This window comes from Dermacentor variabilis, chromosome 10 (genome assembly GCF_050947875.1).
Source record: "Dermacentor variabilis isolate Ectoservices chromosome 10, ASM5094787v1, whole genome shotgun sequence".
In the NCBI taxonomy this organism is placed as follows: Eukaryota; Metazoa; Arthropoda; class Arachnida; order Ixodida; family Ixodidae; genus Dermacentor; species Dermacentor variabilis.
This window is the reverse complement of record NC_134577.1, coordinates 28,674,865-28,691,640: the sequence shown is the minus strand read 5'-3', so window position 1 is coordinate 28,691,640 and position 16,776 is coordinate 28,674,865. Positions and strand designations below refer to the sequence as shown.

Sequence of the window (16,776 nt, the reverse complement as noted above, 5' to 3'; positions counted from 1 at the left end):
CAAGGCAACACGATGACGCCATACATGATAATACCCGCGATGGAGGCCAGGGAACACAGACGAAGTATTCTTAACAGATAATTTGCCAGAATCTTACGACACAGAAGTTTATGAACCGGGAGGTTTGAGTTCGTCAAGAGTGGTCGTAGAAGGAATGTCGCTGGATCCGACGTTGCGACAAACGAACTTGCCTTGGTGTCGGCGCAGAGAAGGCTACTTTTTATAACGTAGACGCCTAACGACAGTCTTTGCGCGACCACAGTTGCTGATTGCCAGAGTGTTGTGTTTTCTGTATTTCACTGTACGAATCCATTGACAGATAGCGGAGGCAAGAAGTCTGGAAGAGGCTGGAGAAAGCAGTATTTTACATGTCCTACCAACGGGTATCGTGAACCATGTGAAAAGATCATACTTCGGCAGCAGCAGCCTCGATGAAGTGTTGTGGCCAAACGTAAATTTCACACGGTCTGAAAACGCAAGCCTGTATCGGACTCCCATTGCAGCCCAGGAGGTGTATGCAAATGTTGTTGGCTACCGGGAAGTCCTCAGTTCTCTACAAAGGGAGACAGACTCGGGCGAAAACAACAAAAAAAAAGGTCATATTCGTAAAAGCAGGACCGCAAGGCGTGCGACGAGCAGGGTTTCGACACGGAGTCACTGGCATGCACGTGAGTGTGGCAACAGCTTCCGGTGGGTGACATTATCGACAGCGGGTGACTCCGCGGCGTGCCCCGCTGTGTACGGTACCGCGGAGTCACGCTTTGTTCACTCCGCACGCCACCCACGCCCGTGTGCCCGTGAGACAGCGTGAGCGGCGCGCACGGATATATAACATGCGCGTATGCAGCTAGCTATCGATATAGGAGTCAGGGCCAAGGCTACATGCGCGCCAGTTCTGCCGCTGGTGAAAGTACGGTCCTCTGCTCTCGTTTTGTCCGGAGTACCATCTTTGAAACCTCGAAAGTTCTTGAGAGTGCACTACTCGAGAAGAAAGAAAATGGCGACTGGTGAAGTACGCTCAGTCCGTCCCGTCGCGCATTTGCCATCGAGTGTAACGTTAGCATTGTTGGCCATCTGCGCGGCACTGCAAATACTTCTCTTGGATGGAGTGTCCGCTGCTCAGGTGAGTCGAAACGTATATATTTTGCTTAATAAGTGATGATCGAACACGTAAATAGTTTTTTTTTCAACTGAGAATTAATGTGTCTGGTTTTCTAAGCACGATGTCAGTGCCGTCTGATTTCATATTACAATTTGCTTGTGATTATTGGATGCGTAGGTGATGCAGCAGGCCGGTACGCTTGTTTTATAAAATAGTGGCTTCTGAATCGGACTCTATTCATAACTTGGCTTTGTACTCCGATGCTACGCAGACAACTAGACTAACGGGTAGTGTCACAGACGCATGACACGACCTCTGTGTCACGTGTCTGTGATTTTCCCCACCCGTCCAGGTATTTTCGTAACTTAGCGCACGTCTTGAAGTTACGTTGAAGCAACAAGCGCGCTGACAAACTTTCCCATGTACATACCTGTTAACATACAAACCGAGCGTTGGTTTCAGCTTTCTTTCTTTTTCTCTCAGGAACCAGAACTCCCCGACGAGCACGCACGAGTGGCCATCAGGCCAGAAATTCTGTCACTGCGCACCGGAGTGCGCAGGTTGTACGTGCCGCTTCGGCGTAAGCGGGCTGCCATCGAGTCCTTCGCCGGACCTGCGGTGTCGCCGGCCAACTGCACCTTCGAGGGCGCCGTCTACGAACAGGGTGTCAGCGGCACTGGCAGGGCGGTGGTGATTGCGTGTCCCGGCGACAAGGAAGTGCACGCCATGATTATCACGGCTCAGGGCGAGGCGATCTCGGTGGCGCCCAACCGGAACCACAGTGGTGGCGTCGCCGACGGAAGCGAAGACGAAGGAAGACACGTGGTGCGCCGCGTACCTTCGACGTCCAAGTTGCTGACCTCTTGGAGCAAGCTGTCCACCAGAAGACGCAGGTAAGCCACCACTCGATCACGAGGTTTCCCTCTTGGATCTGTTCTATCCACTTCGTGACGCACCGCATTGCCGGTTCGTTTGTGCCTAGTTACGTCTTGTGTCCATACGTTCATGTCCATCGCTCTTCCGCGCTGTTCACCTTAAGAACAAATGTCGCACTGGGTACTCATTTTGCGGGTGTTTTGCGAGAGATACTGCGCTCTGCAGTTACCGCCCTGCTGACTTAAGTACGTGGGTTCAAGCGGATTGCCATTATAGAAACTTACTGAAGTTTTTGCATTATCTGTCGTTGCACCTGTTCGTACATTTCGCCCATTCGTATAACTCTCCTTGTGACTGCTCTACTTCTATGCAAGGAGCTTCCACCGTTGTGAAGTTTTTGTAGTATTACATCTATAAAATTGCATCTTGTCATTTGGATGTCGTACTTGCCAGCCCCAAGATCGCTCTGCTAATCGATGAATTCCGTTGAGGTGTTGCCTCTGGAGATCGTTGCAGAAGTGTTGCTTTAAGTTCTCTTATGCTTATACTGGCAATTTAAAGGGGGGGGGGGCATGTGTTGTGAGGATAATTTGTCATTTCCTTACGAAGTTTGATGAAACTACTCAGGCTCGTTCAGTTTTTTCTGCTGATCTTAAGCGTACAATTACATTTTAAATATGTGTTTCTGAGATTAATAATAATTACCCGCGATTGTTTATTCAATCAATAACAATAATATATATATTTGTGATAAAGTTGTTATAAACACGTGGATGGATACAAGAGTTTATAAGGAAGGCAAAGCTGCAAGCAGATTTAAACTACGTGTTTGATTTCCCTTTACACTTCCTCCAGTGCAGGGTGGCAAACAAGAATCTCTTCCGGTTGACCTCGCTACCTTTCCCATCCCGTGTATCTTTCTCTCTCTCAAACTCGGACAATTTTTCGTGATTTTACAACACAATGAAGGTTATCGTCTGCACATTGAGTAAGGAGCAGCAAAGTTCAAAGCACACTTGGTTGTGGTTGTTGTTGTGTTTGATGATGATAATGATGTTGACCGGTACTTCATCTGCAGAGCTACTGCGTCAAATCGTCGTGCCATCGAGCTGGCGGTGTTCGTGGATGCCGCTCTCAGGAACAGAAGTCCCAACGAGAACGAGCTCCACAAGCGGCTAATAGCCATGCTCGAACAGGTGGGCGTTCACCAACCAAGCGGCCCGGCCAAATGAGGCCCTCAGTAGCGTTGCGTTTCTATTTGGGAGTTTAACGATATCGAAGCACCTCTCTGAAAAACGTTTCTCGTTACCTTTTCGCTGCAGATCCAGCTTATTCTGGAGTACAGGTCACTGGGAATACCGATCGGGCTAGATATCGTCCACCTTGAAGTCCTCGACTCGAAGGTGAGGTCTTGCGGGAATTACTGCGGAAGCCGCACGAACGACAAGAAAGGGGATTAACCGAGGGGCCCGATTTTTATTAATGATATTATGAGAGGCCAACAAACGAAGACGCCAACGACAACATGGGGGAAATTGCTTGTACTTACTAATTGAAATTAAAGAAATGATAAATTAATGACAATGAAAGTGTATGAAAAAACAACTTGCTGCAGGTGGGGAACGATCCCACGTCTTCGCATTACGCGTGCGATGCTCTAACCAATTGAGCCGCCGCGGCGCCGCTTCCCCATCCACTTTCTTGGGCATTTATGTTTTACTACTACACCTAACCTTAAGAGTGTTAGCCAGCGCCACCACTCACAAGCCTTGGCGGCGGATGTGGAACATCCTTTCTGCCGCAGGCGTCACGAGTATGTGATCTTTTTGGGTGAAGGCAACTGGTCAATGAAGGCAACTGGCCACGACATGAATGTCATGCGGAAGCCGCATGGCATTCATGTCGTGGCAGGTAACCTTTCGGCGAGAGAGAAAAAAGGGCAGGGAGGTAGACCATACGCAAGTCTGGTTTTCTACCCTATCTAAAGGGACATCGGTAAAGCGATAAATCTATAAAAATAAGCGTGCAAGGAGAGGGACAGAGAAAACGCTAGCGACTGGTTCACATACGGAACTGCAAATTAAGATTCAGGAAGTGCAGCAACGACCGCGTTGCTTTCTGGGCTATAGAGACTCATACGTGGCCTTAGGGTAACTTCAGTTGCATATACCGCTTAACCTGCTGGTTATTCGACGAGTGCTTTAATCGTTATTAATTCGACTGCAATTGTCACTAAACTGCGGGGATCATTGCATCAGTCTAGGCTTCCAGGTCACGCTTCTGAAATTTTCTATATAGTGCTCTCCGGTGCAGATAAGAAATAACTTAGTAACAAACGTGAAGCTTTTTCCACCATTGTTTATAATTTCACGTATCCTGTGACGTCATAGATGTCAAGATGTTATCACTGTCTTTAATCCACTTACACACTGTACGAAAAGTATAAGAAAATTACCGAACCATCCAGGCGCTATGCACTTGCATGTGCCTGCAGCGGTCAAAGCAAGCATCCAGATTGCGCTACGCAGTCAATGCAAATGCGTACTCTGTCATCGCAGTCTGGTCCCAGCACGGCCGGCGGTGAGATCGACAACTACTTAGACAACTTCTGCACGTGGCAGTGCAGACGAAACAAGGAAGCGGCCAGCCAAGGACGTGGACAGTGGGACCACGCGATACTGATGTCCGGACTCGACCTGCACAGTGTGCGTATTGCTTGAATATGGGCACCATTTGCTCTAGCGTACAGCGTAAAAGTCGGATCGCGTTCTTTAAGGAACCTCGATGTAGCAAATTGTCTGTTATAGCGAAGTAATCTTGCAGCCGGTAGCTGGGAATGGGAATGTATGAAAACACAATGACGCTGTCGGGCCTGGAATTGCTGATTATGTGCGCACTCTCCAGACTTGGCTTCCACTTTGTATAATGTAATGTGAAAACTTCACTTCGCCTGTGAAACTTAGTTCTCTGGCCAACTTCGGGGAAACAAATTAGCAGACATAACAATGCATACAGGTAGCGATTAGTCCGGGGCTTATGCAACGACGCTCAAGTTTGGATATGACCGCGTAATGATGTTGTCATAGACTATGCCTCACGTTGTGTGTCTGTGAACTTTCTTTGAACTACCTGTAGGCTGAAAAAAGTCGCAGTTTCGCCCAAAAGGCGAAGCATTGACTGCGATAGCAAATTATTAGACAGCAATACGAAGTAAGGTTAGTAGTTTTATCAGCTGTATAATCTACTGTAAACATTCGCTTACTAAGTTAACAAGCATTGTGTCACTCGTATACAGGCAAACTCAAACACATCTCACTCGATGACCACGGACGCTCGCTGTCAGAACGCTGGCGAAGTCGAACACATCTCACACGATTGCCGCAGACACTCGCTGTCAGAACGCTGGCAAACTCGAACACATCTCACTCGATGACCGCGGACACTCGCTGTCAGAACGATGGCATGATAAAGAGCGGCAGCAGCGACGAGTGAATTCTGTTTCGTGCTGATTGTTGCTTCAGCGTGAACTAGGCGAGCGAGAACACAGCGCCAGAAGGCGCCGCCGCACCCAGTGACTGCCCTTCTCCGCTCACCCCCGTAAGTCTTCCCTCATGCCTCCAGGGCCCTATAACGTAAAACTATTCCAATATGTTTCTATTCCAATTTCCTGACGTCAAATTTGCGTAAACACCGACGCAAGCACCGGGCGGTCACCCGCAGGGTTGTCTGAACAGACCAATCAAACGCTCTCCTCATTCATAGGAGGTCACTTGTGCTTGCTTGAAAAACGAATAACATTGCCTACACTGAGCGGCTTGTCGTATCTAATTGGCTGACAAGAGGCGACGAGAACGCTCAAGTGGAGAGGGCTTCACCGGGGCAGAGCCAGTGCACTGAAAATCGATAACCGGATGAAGAGGGTGGTACCGGCGTCTGCGATTGGTCGGCTTTCCCTTACTTAGCTTGTGGTGGCTGGTCGAAAATCGCGGCGGCATGCAACGGAAGCTTAAGATGGACGCTAAAACTGACCCTCAGCAAAGAAGAGTTGGCAGAATGAGGTAGTAGACATGTCGAAAATGCTTGAAAACGTTACACGGCCACGCAAGAAGTTTTATTATACGCAAATACACCCATGCTCTCCGGCAGGTGCGAGTAGCCAGCGTCTCAGCGATCGGCGGCAGCCATCTTTTATTCCTTTCGGAATGGGGCAGCCTACAGCTATTCCGAAAAAAATTCAGTTTTGTTCGGCATATTAATGTATCTTTATCGCGTACACGTCACTTTGACGCGGTGAGTTTGTGCGGTTTTGTGACGTCGCGTGACAGGCAGGTGAAGTGGGTCCAGCCCGAAAACATTTTACCAATAGCCGAGGGCTAATGGCGAAAAGGGGTCGAATCAAAAATAACTGTTTTTCTTTTTTCTGTCAAATCATGCATAATCAGTGTGTACACATCATATCAGATGGGGAGGTATCGCGGTTTTCGTGACGTCGCGTGACAGACTGGTGAAGTGGGGGGTAGTCGAAAAAAGTTTTTGACCAATCGCGGAGGGCTGATAGCAGAATTGGAATAGAAAAGTTTGGAATAGTTTTACGTTATAGCGCCCCAGCATACGGTGCGCGGCCGCTGTCTTTTCGCACTTGTTTTTTGTGAAACCTCACGGCGACGCCGATGCCAAACGCAGACATCAGCAATTCGGCCGGGTGCTATCGCAATAAAAAATTCAAGAACCCAGTGCCCTCTTTGCAGACGTGCAGCTTATCCTCGCATCGCACGCGTGCATGCAGGGCAACAGCAACAACGTGATAGGTCTGGCGTTTGTGGGAGGCATGTGCCAGTGCCGCTTCAGCTGCAGCATCATCCAGGCGGAGAACTTCCAGGCGGCCCTGGAGGCGGCGCACGAGATGGGACACAATCTGGGCATGGATCATGACGGAACCAGAAACAAATGTAACCCGAGCCAGTTCATCATGTCACCTAGCGTAGGCCCAGGAAGGACCAGCTGGTCCGCCTGCTCCAGGCAATATCTCGACGACTTTCTCGCGTGAGTGCTGTCGCGTCTCTGGTCATAACAAAAACGGCAGAGTGCAAAGGGATTTATTGGATAGTTATTGCACAGTACATGTTCGAATAACCTGTGAAGCTGGCTAGTGTGTCTCCCTTCAGATTGGTCCTTCTGTGTGCCTAATACAGATCTCCTACCAACAAAAGATATTTGAGGTATATATATATATATATATAGGCTTTTTAACTGCTTTTTTGAACACAGTCCGTAGAGAATAGCTGACAAAAAGCGTAAGACCACAGGTTTAAATGCTGTGTGCAGACATCCTATAAGCTTTATTAGTGTTCTCATTCTATAGACGGCCTGCGTCGGTTCCTCAAAGGCTATACCGTCCATCTGCTGAGAACGCGGTCGTGGGTTCAATTCTTGGTCACGGCGGACGCACAGTGATGGAGGGCAAATGTAAAAATAAATAAATAAATAAATAAATAAATAAATAAATAAGGAAAACGAACTATCCGCACGAACGTTTATGCTATTTACTGCTTTAGAATAAATTTCAGCTTTAAGTCCAACAAAATTTATTCCATACCCGTGTCGCTTGTTTACGAACATATCCTCTCATAACTGAAGAACGAATTAAAACTGCTTGAAAAGGCAGTTAAGCAGAACAGGTACTAGGACTAGTTCGCCACTGAACACGATATGTTACGCTCTCGGTTAGTGGGCTCTGGGTGCATATGGCAAGATGCTTAATTGTAAGGTATTTTACGCCCATTATTCATTCGATTCCCCTTTCGATCATCCATCGCGATTAGATTTTTGTACGTGCGCGCGCGCCTATGTGGCACATGGCCATAGCTGTGCAGCGCTGGCGCAGAGAGTTGAGATCCTTGAACATATAGCTCGCGCTTTGAGCTTCCTGTCCTTTATTTATTGTCTATATGTTTCTTTGCCGTGCAGTGAAATATAATTGTGCACTGCTGAAATACCGTGACGCCAACGAATGTTTACAGTGGGGCATTGCGTTGTCCGACCCGCGCGCGTGTACGCCAATCGCCAATAACATAGTAGTGTTAATGTTAGTAGTAGTAGTAGCAGCAGCAGTAGTAGTAGTAGTAGTAGTAGTAGTAGTAGTAGTAGTAGTAGTAGTAGTAGTAGTAGTAGTAGTAGCATCAGCAGTCTTAGTAGCAGTTGCAGCAGCAGGAGGGAGAGGTGCAGAAGTAGAAGTAGTGGCAGCACTAGTAGTAGTACTCGTAGTAGCAGTACTGGTAGTAATATCATGAGGAGGCGGAGCAGTCAAGTAGCAGTAGCTCAGTAGTCGTAGTAGCAGTAGTAGTAGCATTAGTTAGTTGTAATAATAGTACTAGTAGTAGCGGCAGCAGCATCAATTTTAGTAGTCGTAGGGGTATTTTGTTCAGCTTTATCTTGTTTTTACAGTATGGTGACTCGAGAACGTTGCATCCTTAGCCAAAGGCTAACATAGGGAACATAGGGAATGGGGAAACGGCATGGTACTACGGCCCTTGGCGGCTCATGTGTGACTTCCTGTTGCAGGAGCCGAACGTCATCGTGCCTGGCGTCGAAGACCAGTCACCCAGTTGAGAAGCTGAGCGAGGACCCGCTCCCTGGCCAGTTGTTTCCGGCGGACGACCAGTGCCAGCTGGCGCTGGGAGCGAAGTACAGAGCGTACACTTCCTCCAGGAGCCCCTTCAATGTAAGTGCAGCGTACATTGAAGAGCCCGGTCTTCGTCCTCCTCTGCTGTTAGGTTCGCAGCTCGGCCAACAGCTCACTTTGCAGTACAAGTATAATTAGGCAGCCGGAGGTTGCACAGGCGGAGAATAGCGTCGCTGAGTTTAGCAGTATTCCGCGGTAACGTGCCGCTTTAGAAGTATCTATAGAGGGGCGGAAAAGTGTCATTCACGCGCTAATTGGACCTTAGCGTACTCCCTCCATGCTGAAAAAAAAAAGGTCGTGAGACTGACTGCGCATGCGCACAATCCGAACTCGACGCCTTTTCGTTCGCCAGGGCCGAAAGCGTACGCTAACTGTGCACCTGTTTGTTCCCAAAAGCTGCGTGTTCTTAAAAGCCATTAAATAGAAAAATTACGTTGGACTGTATCAATAAATTACCTTTCGTAAATGAAGAAAAAAGAAAGGTCTTACCGTGAGAGGAGATTTGACAAGCTGGAAAAGGTGCAAAATAAGAAAGACATCCGGCTACGCTGACGAAGTTTCTGCACCAGCCAGGTCGCGACGCAATGAATTTTGACGGCATAATAATTTTTTTGTCGGTAAGTAGAGTAAAAATGTCGCAGTTTCGCCCGAAAGGCGAAGCACCGATTGCGATAGCAAATTAGTGGATAGCTGTGCTAAGTAAGGATAGTAGTTTTAGCGGCCGTATGAACATTCGCTTACTAAATAAATTAGCAATGATGATAAAAACGAGGACGTAGGAACAAACAGACACACAGAGACAGCTCTGTCTTTGTGTCTACTTTTTTCTACCTCCTTATTCAGTCGCCCTCACACATTCTATCATACATTCAAATCAGCTAGCCCGCCAACGTGTTTTAACTAAATTGACAAGCACGGTGTCACGCGCGCAAAGCTAAACTGAACACATATCGCTCGATGAGCGCAGAAACTCGCTGTCAAAATGCGGCAGTGAGGAATCGCGGCAGCAGCAAGCGAAATGACCTGTGGGCATCTCTCGCTTCAACGCGAACGAATCGTCGAAAGCACAGCGCATACGAAGCCACCGGCACTACGCGCGCTCTGCAAACACCGCAGATAGATTTGAAGATGAGGCGCGCGCGGGCGCGCACTTTGGCCACGTCGCAGATCGCTTTCAAGACACACGAGCGCCGGCAACGCGTCCCTACGGTATCCGCCGATCGCGTGCCCAATATCGTAGTAGACGCCGTGGTTGTCTCCACTCTGTACGGAGCGGTTGGGAAGGAGGACATCGAGGCAGCCTAGCAGCCGCCGGAGAAGAACGCCCCTTCTCCCTCGCCTGACCCCCCTGCCTCGCGCGCCACAGGAGAGGGTACGCTTCCGGTCCGCGTTCCTCACTCGCACACGCGAGATGCAACTGCGCTCGCCGGCTCACCCTCGCATGCTTTCACTCGCACACACAGCATGCTGCGCATTTTATCGCCATTGGACTTTATATGGAACCTCACGGCGACGCCGACGGCAGAAATGCGCCTGGGGTGTCCATAAATTGCTATTGCAATAAAATTTGGAGGACGCTTAAGCTTCGCCTGTGGATCATACCCAATAGCATTCAAAGATCCCTGACTGCTTCTCACGCTTCCCGGCAACTGCAGCTTATGTAACCGTAATGTTTACCGGAAAACGGAGGCGGCGAACGCTATGCACGGAGGCGATCTTCCTGGTAGAAACGCGGCCTCCTTCGTGGGACGCGGATGCGCGCACGCGAGCGCCAACCGAATGCCGTTGCAAGGAACCGCGCGCGCCGCTCTATGAATGGTAGAAATGCTGGAACATGGGTTTGTGTTTGAGTTTCCGCATAACATAATAATGCTTTCTCGTATATTCAAATTACAATGCGACGCTATCATTTCCGTAGGTTTTGTCTAAGTCGTGCTTTACGATTTTTCTGATGCGTTTTACTTCGAGAAATTTGATTAGCGCAGTAACTTCTGTGCGCTAGACGAAACGCTTGCATGGTTCGGAATTCGTGGTTGGGAGGGATTTTTCACTCTTAAGACAGTCGGCGCTGGACGCTGGACGCCGACGCCGGATTTCTCTGCGACACGGCCTTTGACGCTATCGCGCTAAAGACGTCCTTATTGCCGATCTGCGTCTTTATCGAAGCCATGCGAGGGGATGGGGTATATATCGCCACGTTCGTGTGCTCTTAGCAGGGGGGTCTAAGTTACCGGCTTCCCAAATTTAAGAGAGGAGCGTGTGATACGAGGTTTCGTTCAGCCGTGTCTGTAGGCCGTCTTCGTCTTGCAGGCTGTCATCGGCTTGTGCGTCATGATGGCGTCTAACGATGGTTGTCCCTAACTCTGTGACACTGGTTACTTTCTCGCTCTCTCTGTCTGTAGGACGTGTGCCAGGAACTGTGGTGCCAGGAAGGACAGTGGGCTAGTTCGGCGCACCCCGCCCTGGATGGCACATCATGTGCCACTGGAAAGGTATATTCACGTCCCTTGTATTCACTGAGTTGCTCAAGTAATATAAATAATAGAAATAGATACGAATTGTTACCGACGAGCCCAACCAGTTGCGGTAGCCTAGTGGCTATAGCGTGTTGCGGTGCTGAGCTTGGAGGTCGCGGGTTTGATCGCGGCCACATAGAAATGCTTTTGGAGCCGAAATGCAAAAAAAAAAAAGAACCGCTCGTTTGCTCAAATTCGGGTGCACGTCGTACACTTCTATTTTGTCAAAATCGATCCGAAGTCGCCAGCTGCGGCGGGCCTCAAAATTCTGACGCACAATGCCCCAGAATTTGAAAGTACATTTTCACCAACTAGCGCAAACATCGGTCGTGCTACGTATTCTAGTATTAACCACGCAAAGATAAAGTTGCGGTAAACATGAACTTCACCGCATGCACGTTTGTATATGCGGTGAAGTTACACTCGGCCGCTAAATCGACCGCCACGTGATGGTGGAGGGATAACGAAGAGGGTTATAGAGAGATATTTAGGAAAGGGCGCGGCAGCTTGTTTGTACCGCATGTGTAACAGAATGTTAAACTGGGCTAGTTGCTTTACTTGCATCGTGAGAATGTTTTAGTGCACAGAGACGTGTACGAGGAGAGAAGACAGATCGAGGGGCTTGTCTTATCTTATGTCAAGTGGACCACCTGTTTTTAAGGTTAACAAGTACCCCGAAAGGCGTGCTCACCTATTTGAAATTGGAAGAAGGCAGGAAAGCAAGCGGGAGGAAAATGGGAGTGGAGGAGGAGTTGAAAGAATGTAGTAGCAAATAGTAGCACCCCAGCCCATGCCCTGTCACTCCGTTCCCGTCGCACCCACGGAAGAGCAGCTGGAAGAAAGTCGAGCACAGTCTACAGACCTTTTCACGAGACTAAGTAATGTCCAAATGATTTTACATTTGTAGCTGTCACCGACTCTTCTACAACCTTCCTTTGTAGGGAGTAAAGCTGTGGCCTTAAGTTAGATCCGTCACGAGCCGAAAAAGAAATAAAATCACAGTCTCGCCATAATGGCGAAGCAATGAATGCGACAGCAACATGTTAGAATATTACGGGAAGTGTAAGCCTCGTAGCTGCAGTGGCAGTGTGAATTGAACTAAACGTTAAGCTAAGTAAAAACGAGCTATTGTGCTAGGAGTCCTCTATTTGATTCCTGCCATCGTACAATTTCATTTCTATTTATTAATTAAACCCAGGGCGTTTCTTACCGAGTTTACCACTTGTTTACCGTATCGGCTATGTTTCAAATGTCTTTCGTGGGCCGATCCCCGAAGGTAGCGCGAAGCCGCGCCAATGAAATTACATCATTTGGAGGTTCGAGCACTGTTATCGTTTTGCACTTTTAATATTTAAGTCTATGTACATTGAAGATGAGACATACGCTGTCGGTGTTTTGTTTTATGACATTTGTTTGTGGGCTGCCATTCCGAAATTTTGAGGAATAACATTGTCAAGAATGTAAAACCTGTTACGAGCAGCTTTAGTGATGGAAGGGTGTTGGAAGCGCATGTCTTATAACATGGCATAGCATGTAGCGTATCTATACCTAAATATAGACGGAACCTCACGGCGACGGCGACGGCGACGACCGCAAAAATCCACTTGGCGTGTCCATGTAATTGCTATCACAATAGAAATAGTTAAGAACAATGACTCTCCCCCTCTCCCCGAAGATTCGTTCCTGAGTCAACTGCGTGCCAGACGAGGAAACTGCTGCAGTGTAGCGCCGTTAAGTAAGTGAGCGAACGAAGGAACGAACGAATGAACGAGCGAAACATATGTATTGAGAGTGTGTGCGGCATATATAGTTCTAGCATTGTGCCACGCATTTTTCTTTGCGAACGCGAATCTTCATCGGTCGAATTCCTGGTTAATCACATGCCTTATTCGTTCGTTCTGTCGATTGCAGTACTGCCGCGAGGGCTCGTGCGTGGTCGCAGGTCAAGATGGCGGCAGCGCGGCTACGTCGAAAACGGCCACACGAACCACTACGACTACCACGACCACCCCAGTGCCGAGGCGACGCAACCCTGGCATCTTCACCGACATCACGAACATTTGGGACCGCTGGTTCCGTCGAGGGATTTCTAGGTGGTTCTGAGCGGAAGCGTTACGCTTACGACTTATCACGCCACGTGCTAGTGTGCGTATCTGTTGACAGTTTCCGCGCCATTTGAGGCGCGAATAGCAACGTGTGTATCACGGAGGCCCATTGCTACGAGGCAGCTTTGTAGTGTAGTGTTTGGATAGCGGAACTGCGTGCTTATATGGATAGCGAATCAGCAACGGCATTCTCTACATGTCGATTTCTAAAGTATCACGTTCAGTTGACGCCCATTGAAGCCACGCAGCGCACAGAATTCCCCGTCGTTCGGCACAGCGCCAGGCGCCACGTCGTGCAGAGGTTCAAACGAGCCGTTAAGCAGAGCATCTGTAGCGGTAGTGCAGGTGGCTAACATGTAAGCCGATGCTTCATACGTACCTTGTCGTCCCCATTGCCTACAGCGGCGCGAGCGCCTGCGCGGAAGACTACTGCCATCCTCCTCTCCCGCAGCAGACACTCTGGGAGAGGGCGGCGAGAAAGCACGAGAGAGTGTCCTTCTCGGGCGTTCCACCACAGCATCTAAAACTATCGGACGTCGCAAAGCTCTCGCGCTACCGCATGTGCGTTTCGAAGAACTCGGTCGCACGACATTACGCGCCCTTTGCACGGGTGCCTTTCTATGGGCGGGGAAATGTCAACCACGAAAACGGGCCAACGGGGCAACGAAAGGTATTTGCTTTAAAACATGGCCCATGTGTGCTGGACGCGCGGCACGCTTATGCGCGTTAACACCTTATTGTTCGACAGGCTAGTAAGCACATTCTTCATTAAGGAGCACTGAGAAAAGCACGTTTCTTTTTACTTATTTTACATGCAAACGGAGAGCATGCCACGCGGCTTCACATACTTGACGAGAGGTGATGCTACCCAACTGTGCACCGCCATGCGCTCGATGTCTCGAGCGACGTACAATTCTAAACAGATAAATTTGTGTGTTAAAGGGGCAAGAAAAACGTGACTTATATGTTGGAGGTGCGCATGTAGACTTCCCTGCGCGCACTGCAACGAAATTAGCTTTAAGAAAACTCAATTAAAAGCGTGCCATTAACATGTACAGCGCATAACAAAAGGAGGTGGCAGTGTGCCGCCACTTCTAGCTAGTTTGGGCCACGAAATGACGGCCCGCCGAATCTGGTGGCAAGTAGTGGCTAAAATTGGGCAGTTGTCGCTACCCTGTACTGCTTGCAGGTTCTATGCCGCGTTCCGTTACAGCTTGCGTTACCACCCCCCCCCACCCTCCTCACGTCCTGCCGCGGTAGCTCAGCGGCTACGCCGTTACGTTGCTCAGCTCGAGGTCGTGGGTTCGATCCTGTCGCGGAGGCTGCATTCCGATGGGGGCGGAATGCAAGAACGCTCGTGTACCGTGCAGTGGTTGCACGTTAAAGCACCACGGTTGGTCAAAATTGGTCAAGAAAAATAAAAAATAAATAAATGTAATAGTCGTGCATGCCTGGCTTTGTGCTGCCAAGCACAAGATCACGGGATCAAATCCTGGTCGCGGCGGCCGCATTTCGATGAGAGCGAAATAAAGAAAAAACGTGTACCGTGCATTGAGTGTTCGTTAAAGAACCCCAGGTAGTCAAAATCAATCCGGAGTCCCCCGCTACGGCGTGCCTCATAATCGTGTCGTGGTTTTGGCACGTAAAAGTCCAGAATTGAATTCATTAATTTACATGCCTGGCTATACGTTTCAGAGGCACAGCCCAGCTGCCCATGCTGTGCACGCCTTCTCGGTAGCGTACATAATCTATCAAAACTATGCAGGTCACCTAGCGCCACCGGGGCTGTTCAGGACCGTGCGCCATGTGACACTGGCCGACCCCTTGTGGTGGGAATTGTGGTGGCGATGCTCTCCTGGTGATGTGAAACGTATGAGTGCCATATGCAGATAACGAAAGAGAACTCTACTGCTAGAGTATACGCATATAATTGCGAAATGATGTCTTCCGATCATGTAGGCCTCTTGGGCTTTTTCCGCAGTGTTGTGACAATTATGCAATAAAGCATGTGCACAAGTGAAGTATGTGACCCTGCAATATTTTTAAAGGTTGCTAAAAAACATACAAAATCAAGAAAGGGGCTGACAGAACGTCCTTGGAAAGGCCATGCCGCTTGCCTTCCAGCTACCCCATGTATTGCACCCCAGACTCCTTGTCGCCATCTTAACTCCTTGAAAACTGCCCGACGCATTGCTGCTACGCTACTCGGGTAAATATTTCAACTGATGTATTTTTGCGTCTTTTTTGTTACTCGCGCACTGACTGCCTGACCGGCTCTTCTAAAGCCACAAAAAACGTGCCGCCAACGACACCCCTGAATGCTCCCTAACCTCTTGCTTCCGCAACACCCTCACATGCCTATCTTTTTTTTTTCTTGCTCTTTTCCTTTTCTTTCTTTTCTTTTCACCCCGCCATCCCACTCTCCCGCTCTTGTGCCCTCGTCTTAGGAACCACGCTTACAGACGTCAGGTGACAGCGCTCATTCTCTTTGAGACCTCTCCCTTTAGAAGAAGCCGCCACCGAAACAACCGCACGTGACGTCACTGTACTAACCCTTTAAAACTAACATGCCGAGGATGACGAGGCCGCCTTTGACGAAGATAGGTCCTCCTATCGAAACGTTGGCCAGCCTTTCTGAGGCACTTTATCCCCGTTTATAACCCTTATAAGACATGACATTTGGCTATAAGCAGCAACCCGTTATCTCTGTTGGCGTATGTACACCCGTGAGCAAAAGTATACGGACCAGGGATTGCACGATAAAACTCATTTTCTCCTCTGTCGGCGAATGCAACTTGAAAGTGAAGACTGAAGTCCAAACTTGGCATTACGAGTTTTCTAGTGCACTTGTCACTTTGCGTTTATGCGTGTTAATTACAAGGAAATTCTGTATTTTTTCGGTGACTCTGTGGTCAGGATACTTTTGCTCACGGGTGTACCTTCAAGTTCATCTATTCGTGCGTAGGCTGCTTAAACACATTGCGCATTAGTACAAAACAAATTAAATACAGCATATGCGCACATCTCTTCGAGCACTATCGATGCCTATCGGCGCGGACGCTCGGAACGGGCACGCTAACGTGATTGGTTGGTCTTTCCTCAGTGAAAGGGTGCGAAACACACTCTGGGTCATCGCCGATGAATCGGGCGGTAGAAGGGTTCGAACGAGGAAAATAAATTTCATTTCGATTATCATATGATCAGAAGTTGCCACGTGCCCCGTAAGTGAGTTGGAGACAACGTTCATCTTTCGGACGTCATTCATGTGGTCTTTCAGCCGTCTTTCAAGATTTCTGCTCCTGCCGAAATAAGCATATATAGTCAGAGACTGCGCAGGGAGTTTTATAAACAACGACTGGAGACTTGTCTTTCTCGAGCCGGTCTTTCACGTGCAGCAGCTCCAGGCGGGAACATGCGCCACGTCTACATCAAATGTCCGCAGAACCCGTGCCAACGCCTCACTGAACCCTTGGCACATAGGGGACGGCTACGTGG

The 16,776-nt window shown here is 48.9% G+C and overlaps 1 protein-coding gene across 1 annotated transcript; it reads left to right on the top strand.

The window, feature by feature from the left end:
• Positions 1-735: 735 nt before the first annotated feature.
• Positions 736-15,302, top strand: LOC142560227 (A disintegrin and metalloproteinase with thrombospondin motifs 18-like). The gene is made up of 9 exons (XM_075672175.1): positions 736-1,123; positions 1,586-1,995; positions 3,057-3,174; positions 3,301-3,381; positions 4,537-4,683; positions 6,765-7,021; positions 8,540-8,699; positions 11,063-11,152; positions 13,088-15,302. The coding sequence occupies exons 1-9, from the start codon at positions 842-844 to the stop codon at positions 13,277-13,279; spliced, it is 1,737 nt and encodes a 578-aa protein (XP_075528290.1). The 5' UTR covers positions 736-841; the 3' UTR covers positions 13,280-15,302.
• Positions 15,303-16,776: the final 1,474 nt, after the last annotated feature.

Coding starts and splice junctions, on each gene's coding strand:
- LOC142560227 (XM_075672175.1), top strand. CDS start 842: ATGCAGCTAGCTATCGATATAGGAGTCAGGGCCAAGGCTACATGCGCG. Junction 3,175..3,300: donor TAATAGCCATGCTCGAACAG/GTGGGCGTTCAC, acceptor TTTTCGCTGCAG/ATCCAGCTTATTCTGGAGTA. Junction 7,022..8,539: donor TATCTCGACGACTTTCTCGC/GTGAGTGCTGTC, acceptor TTCCTGTTGCAG/GAGCCGAACGTCATCGTGCC.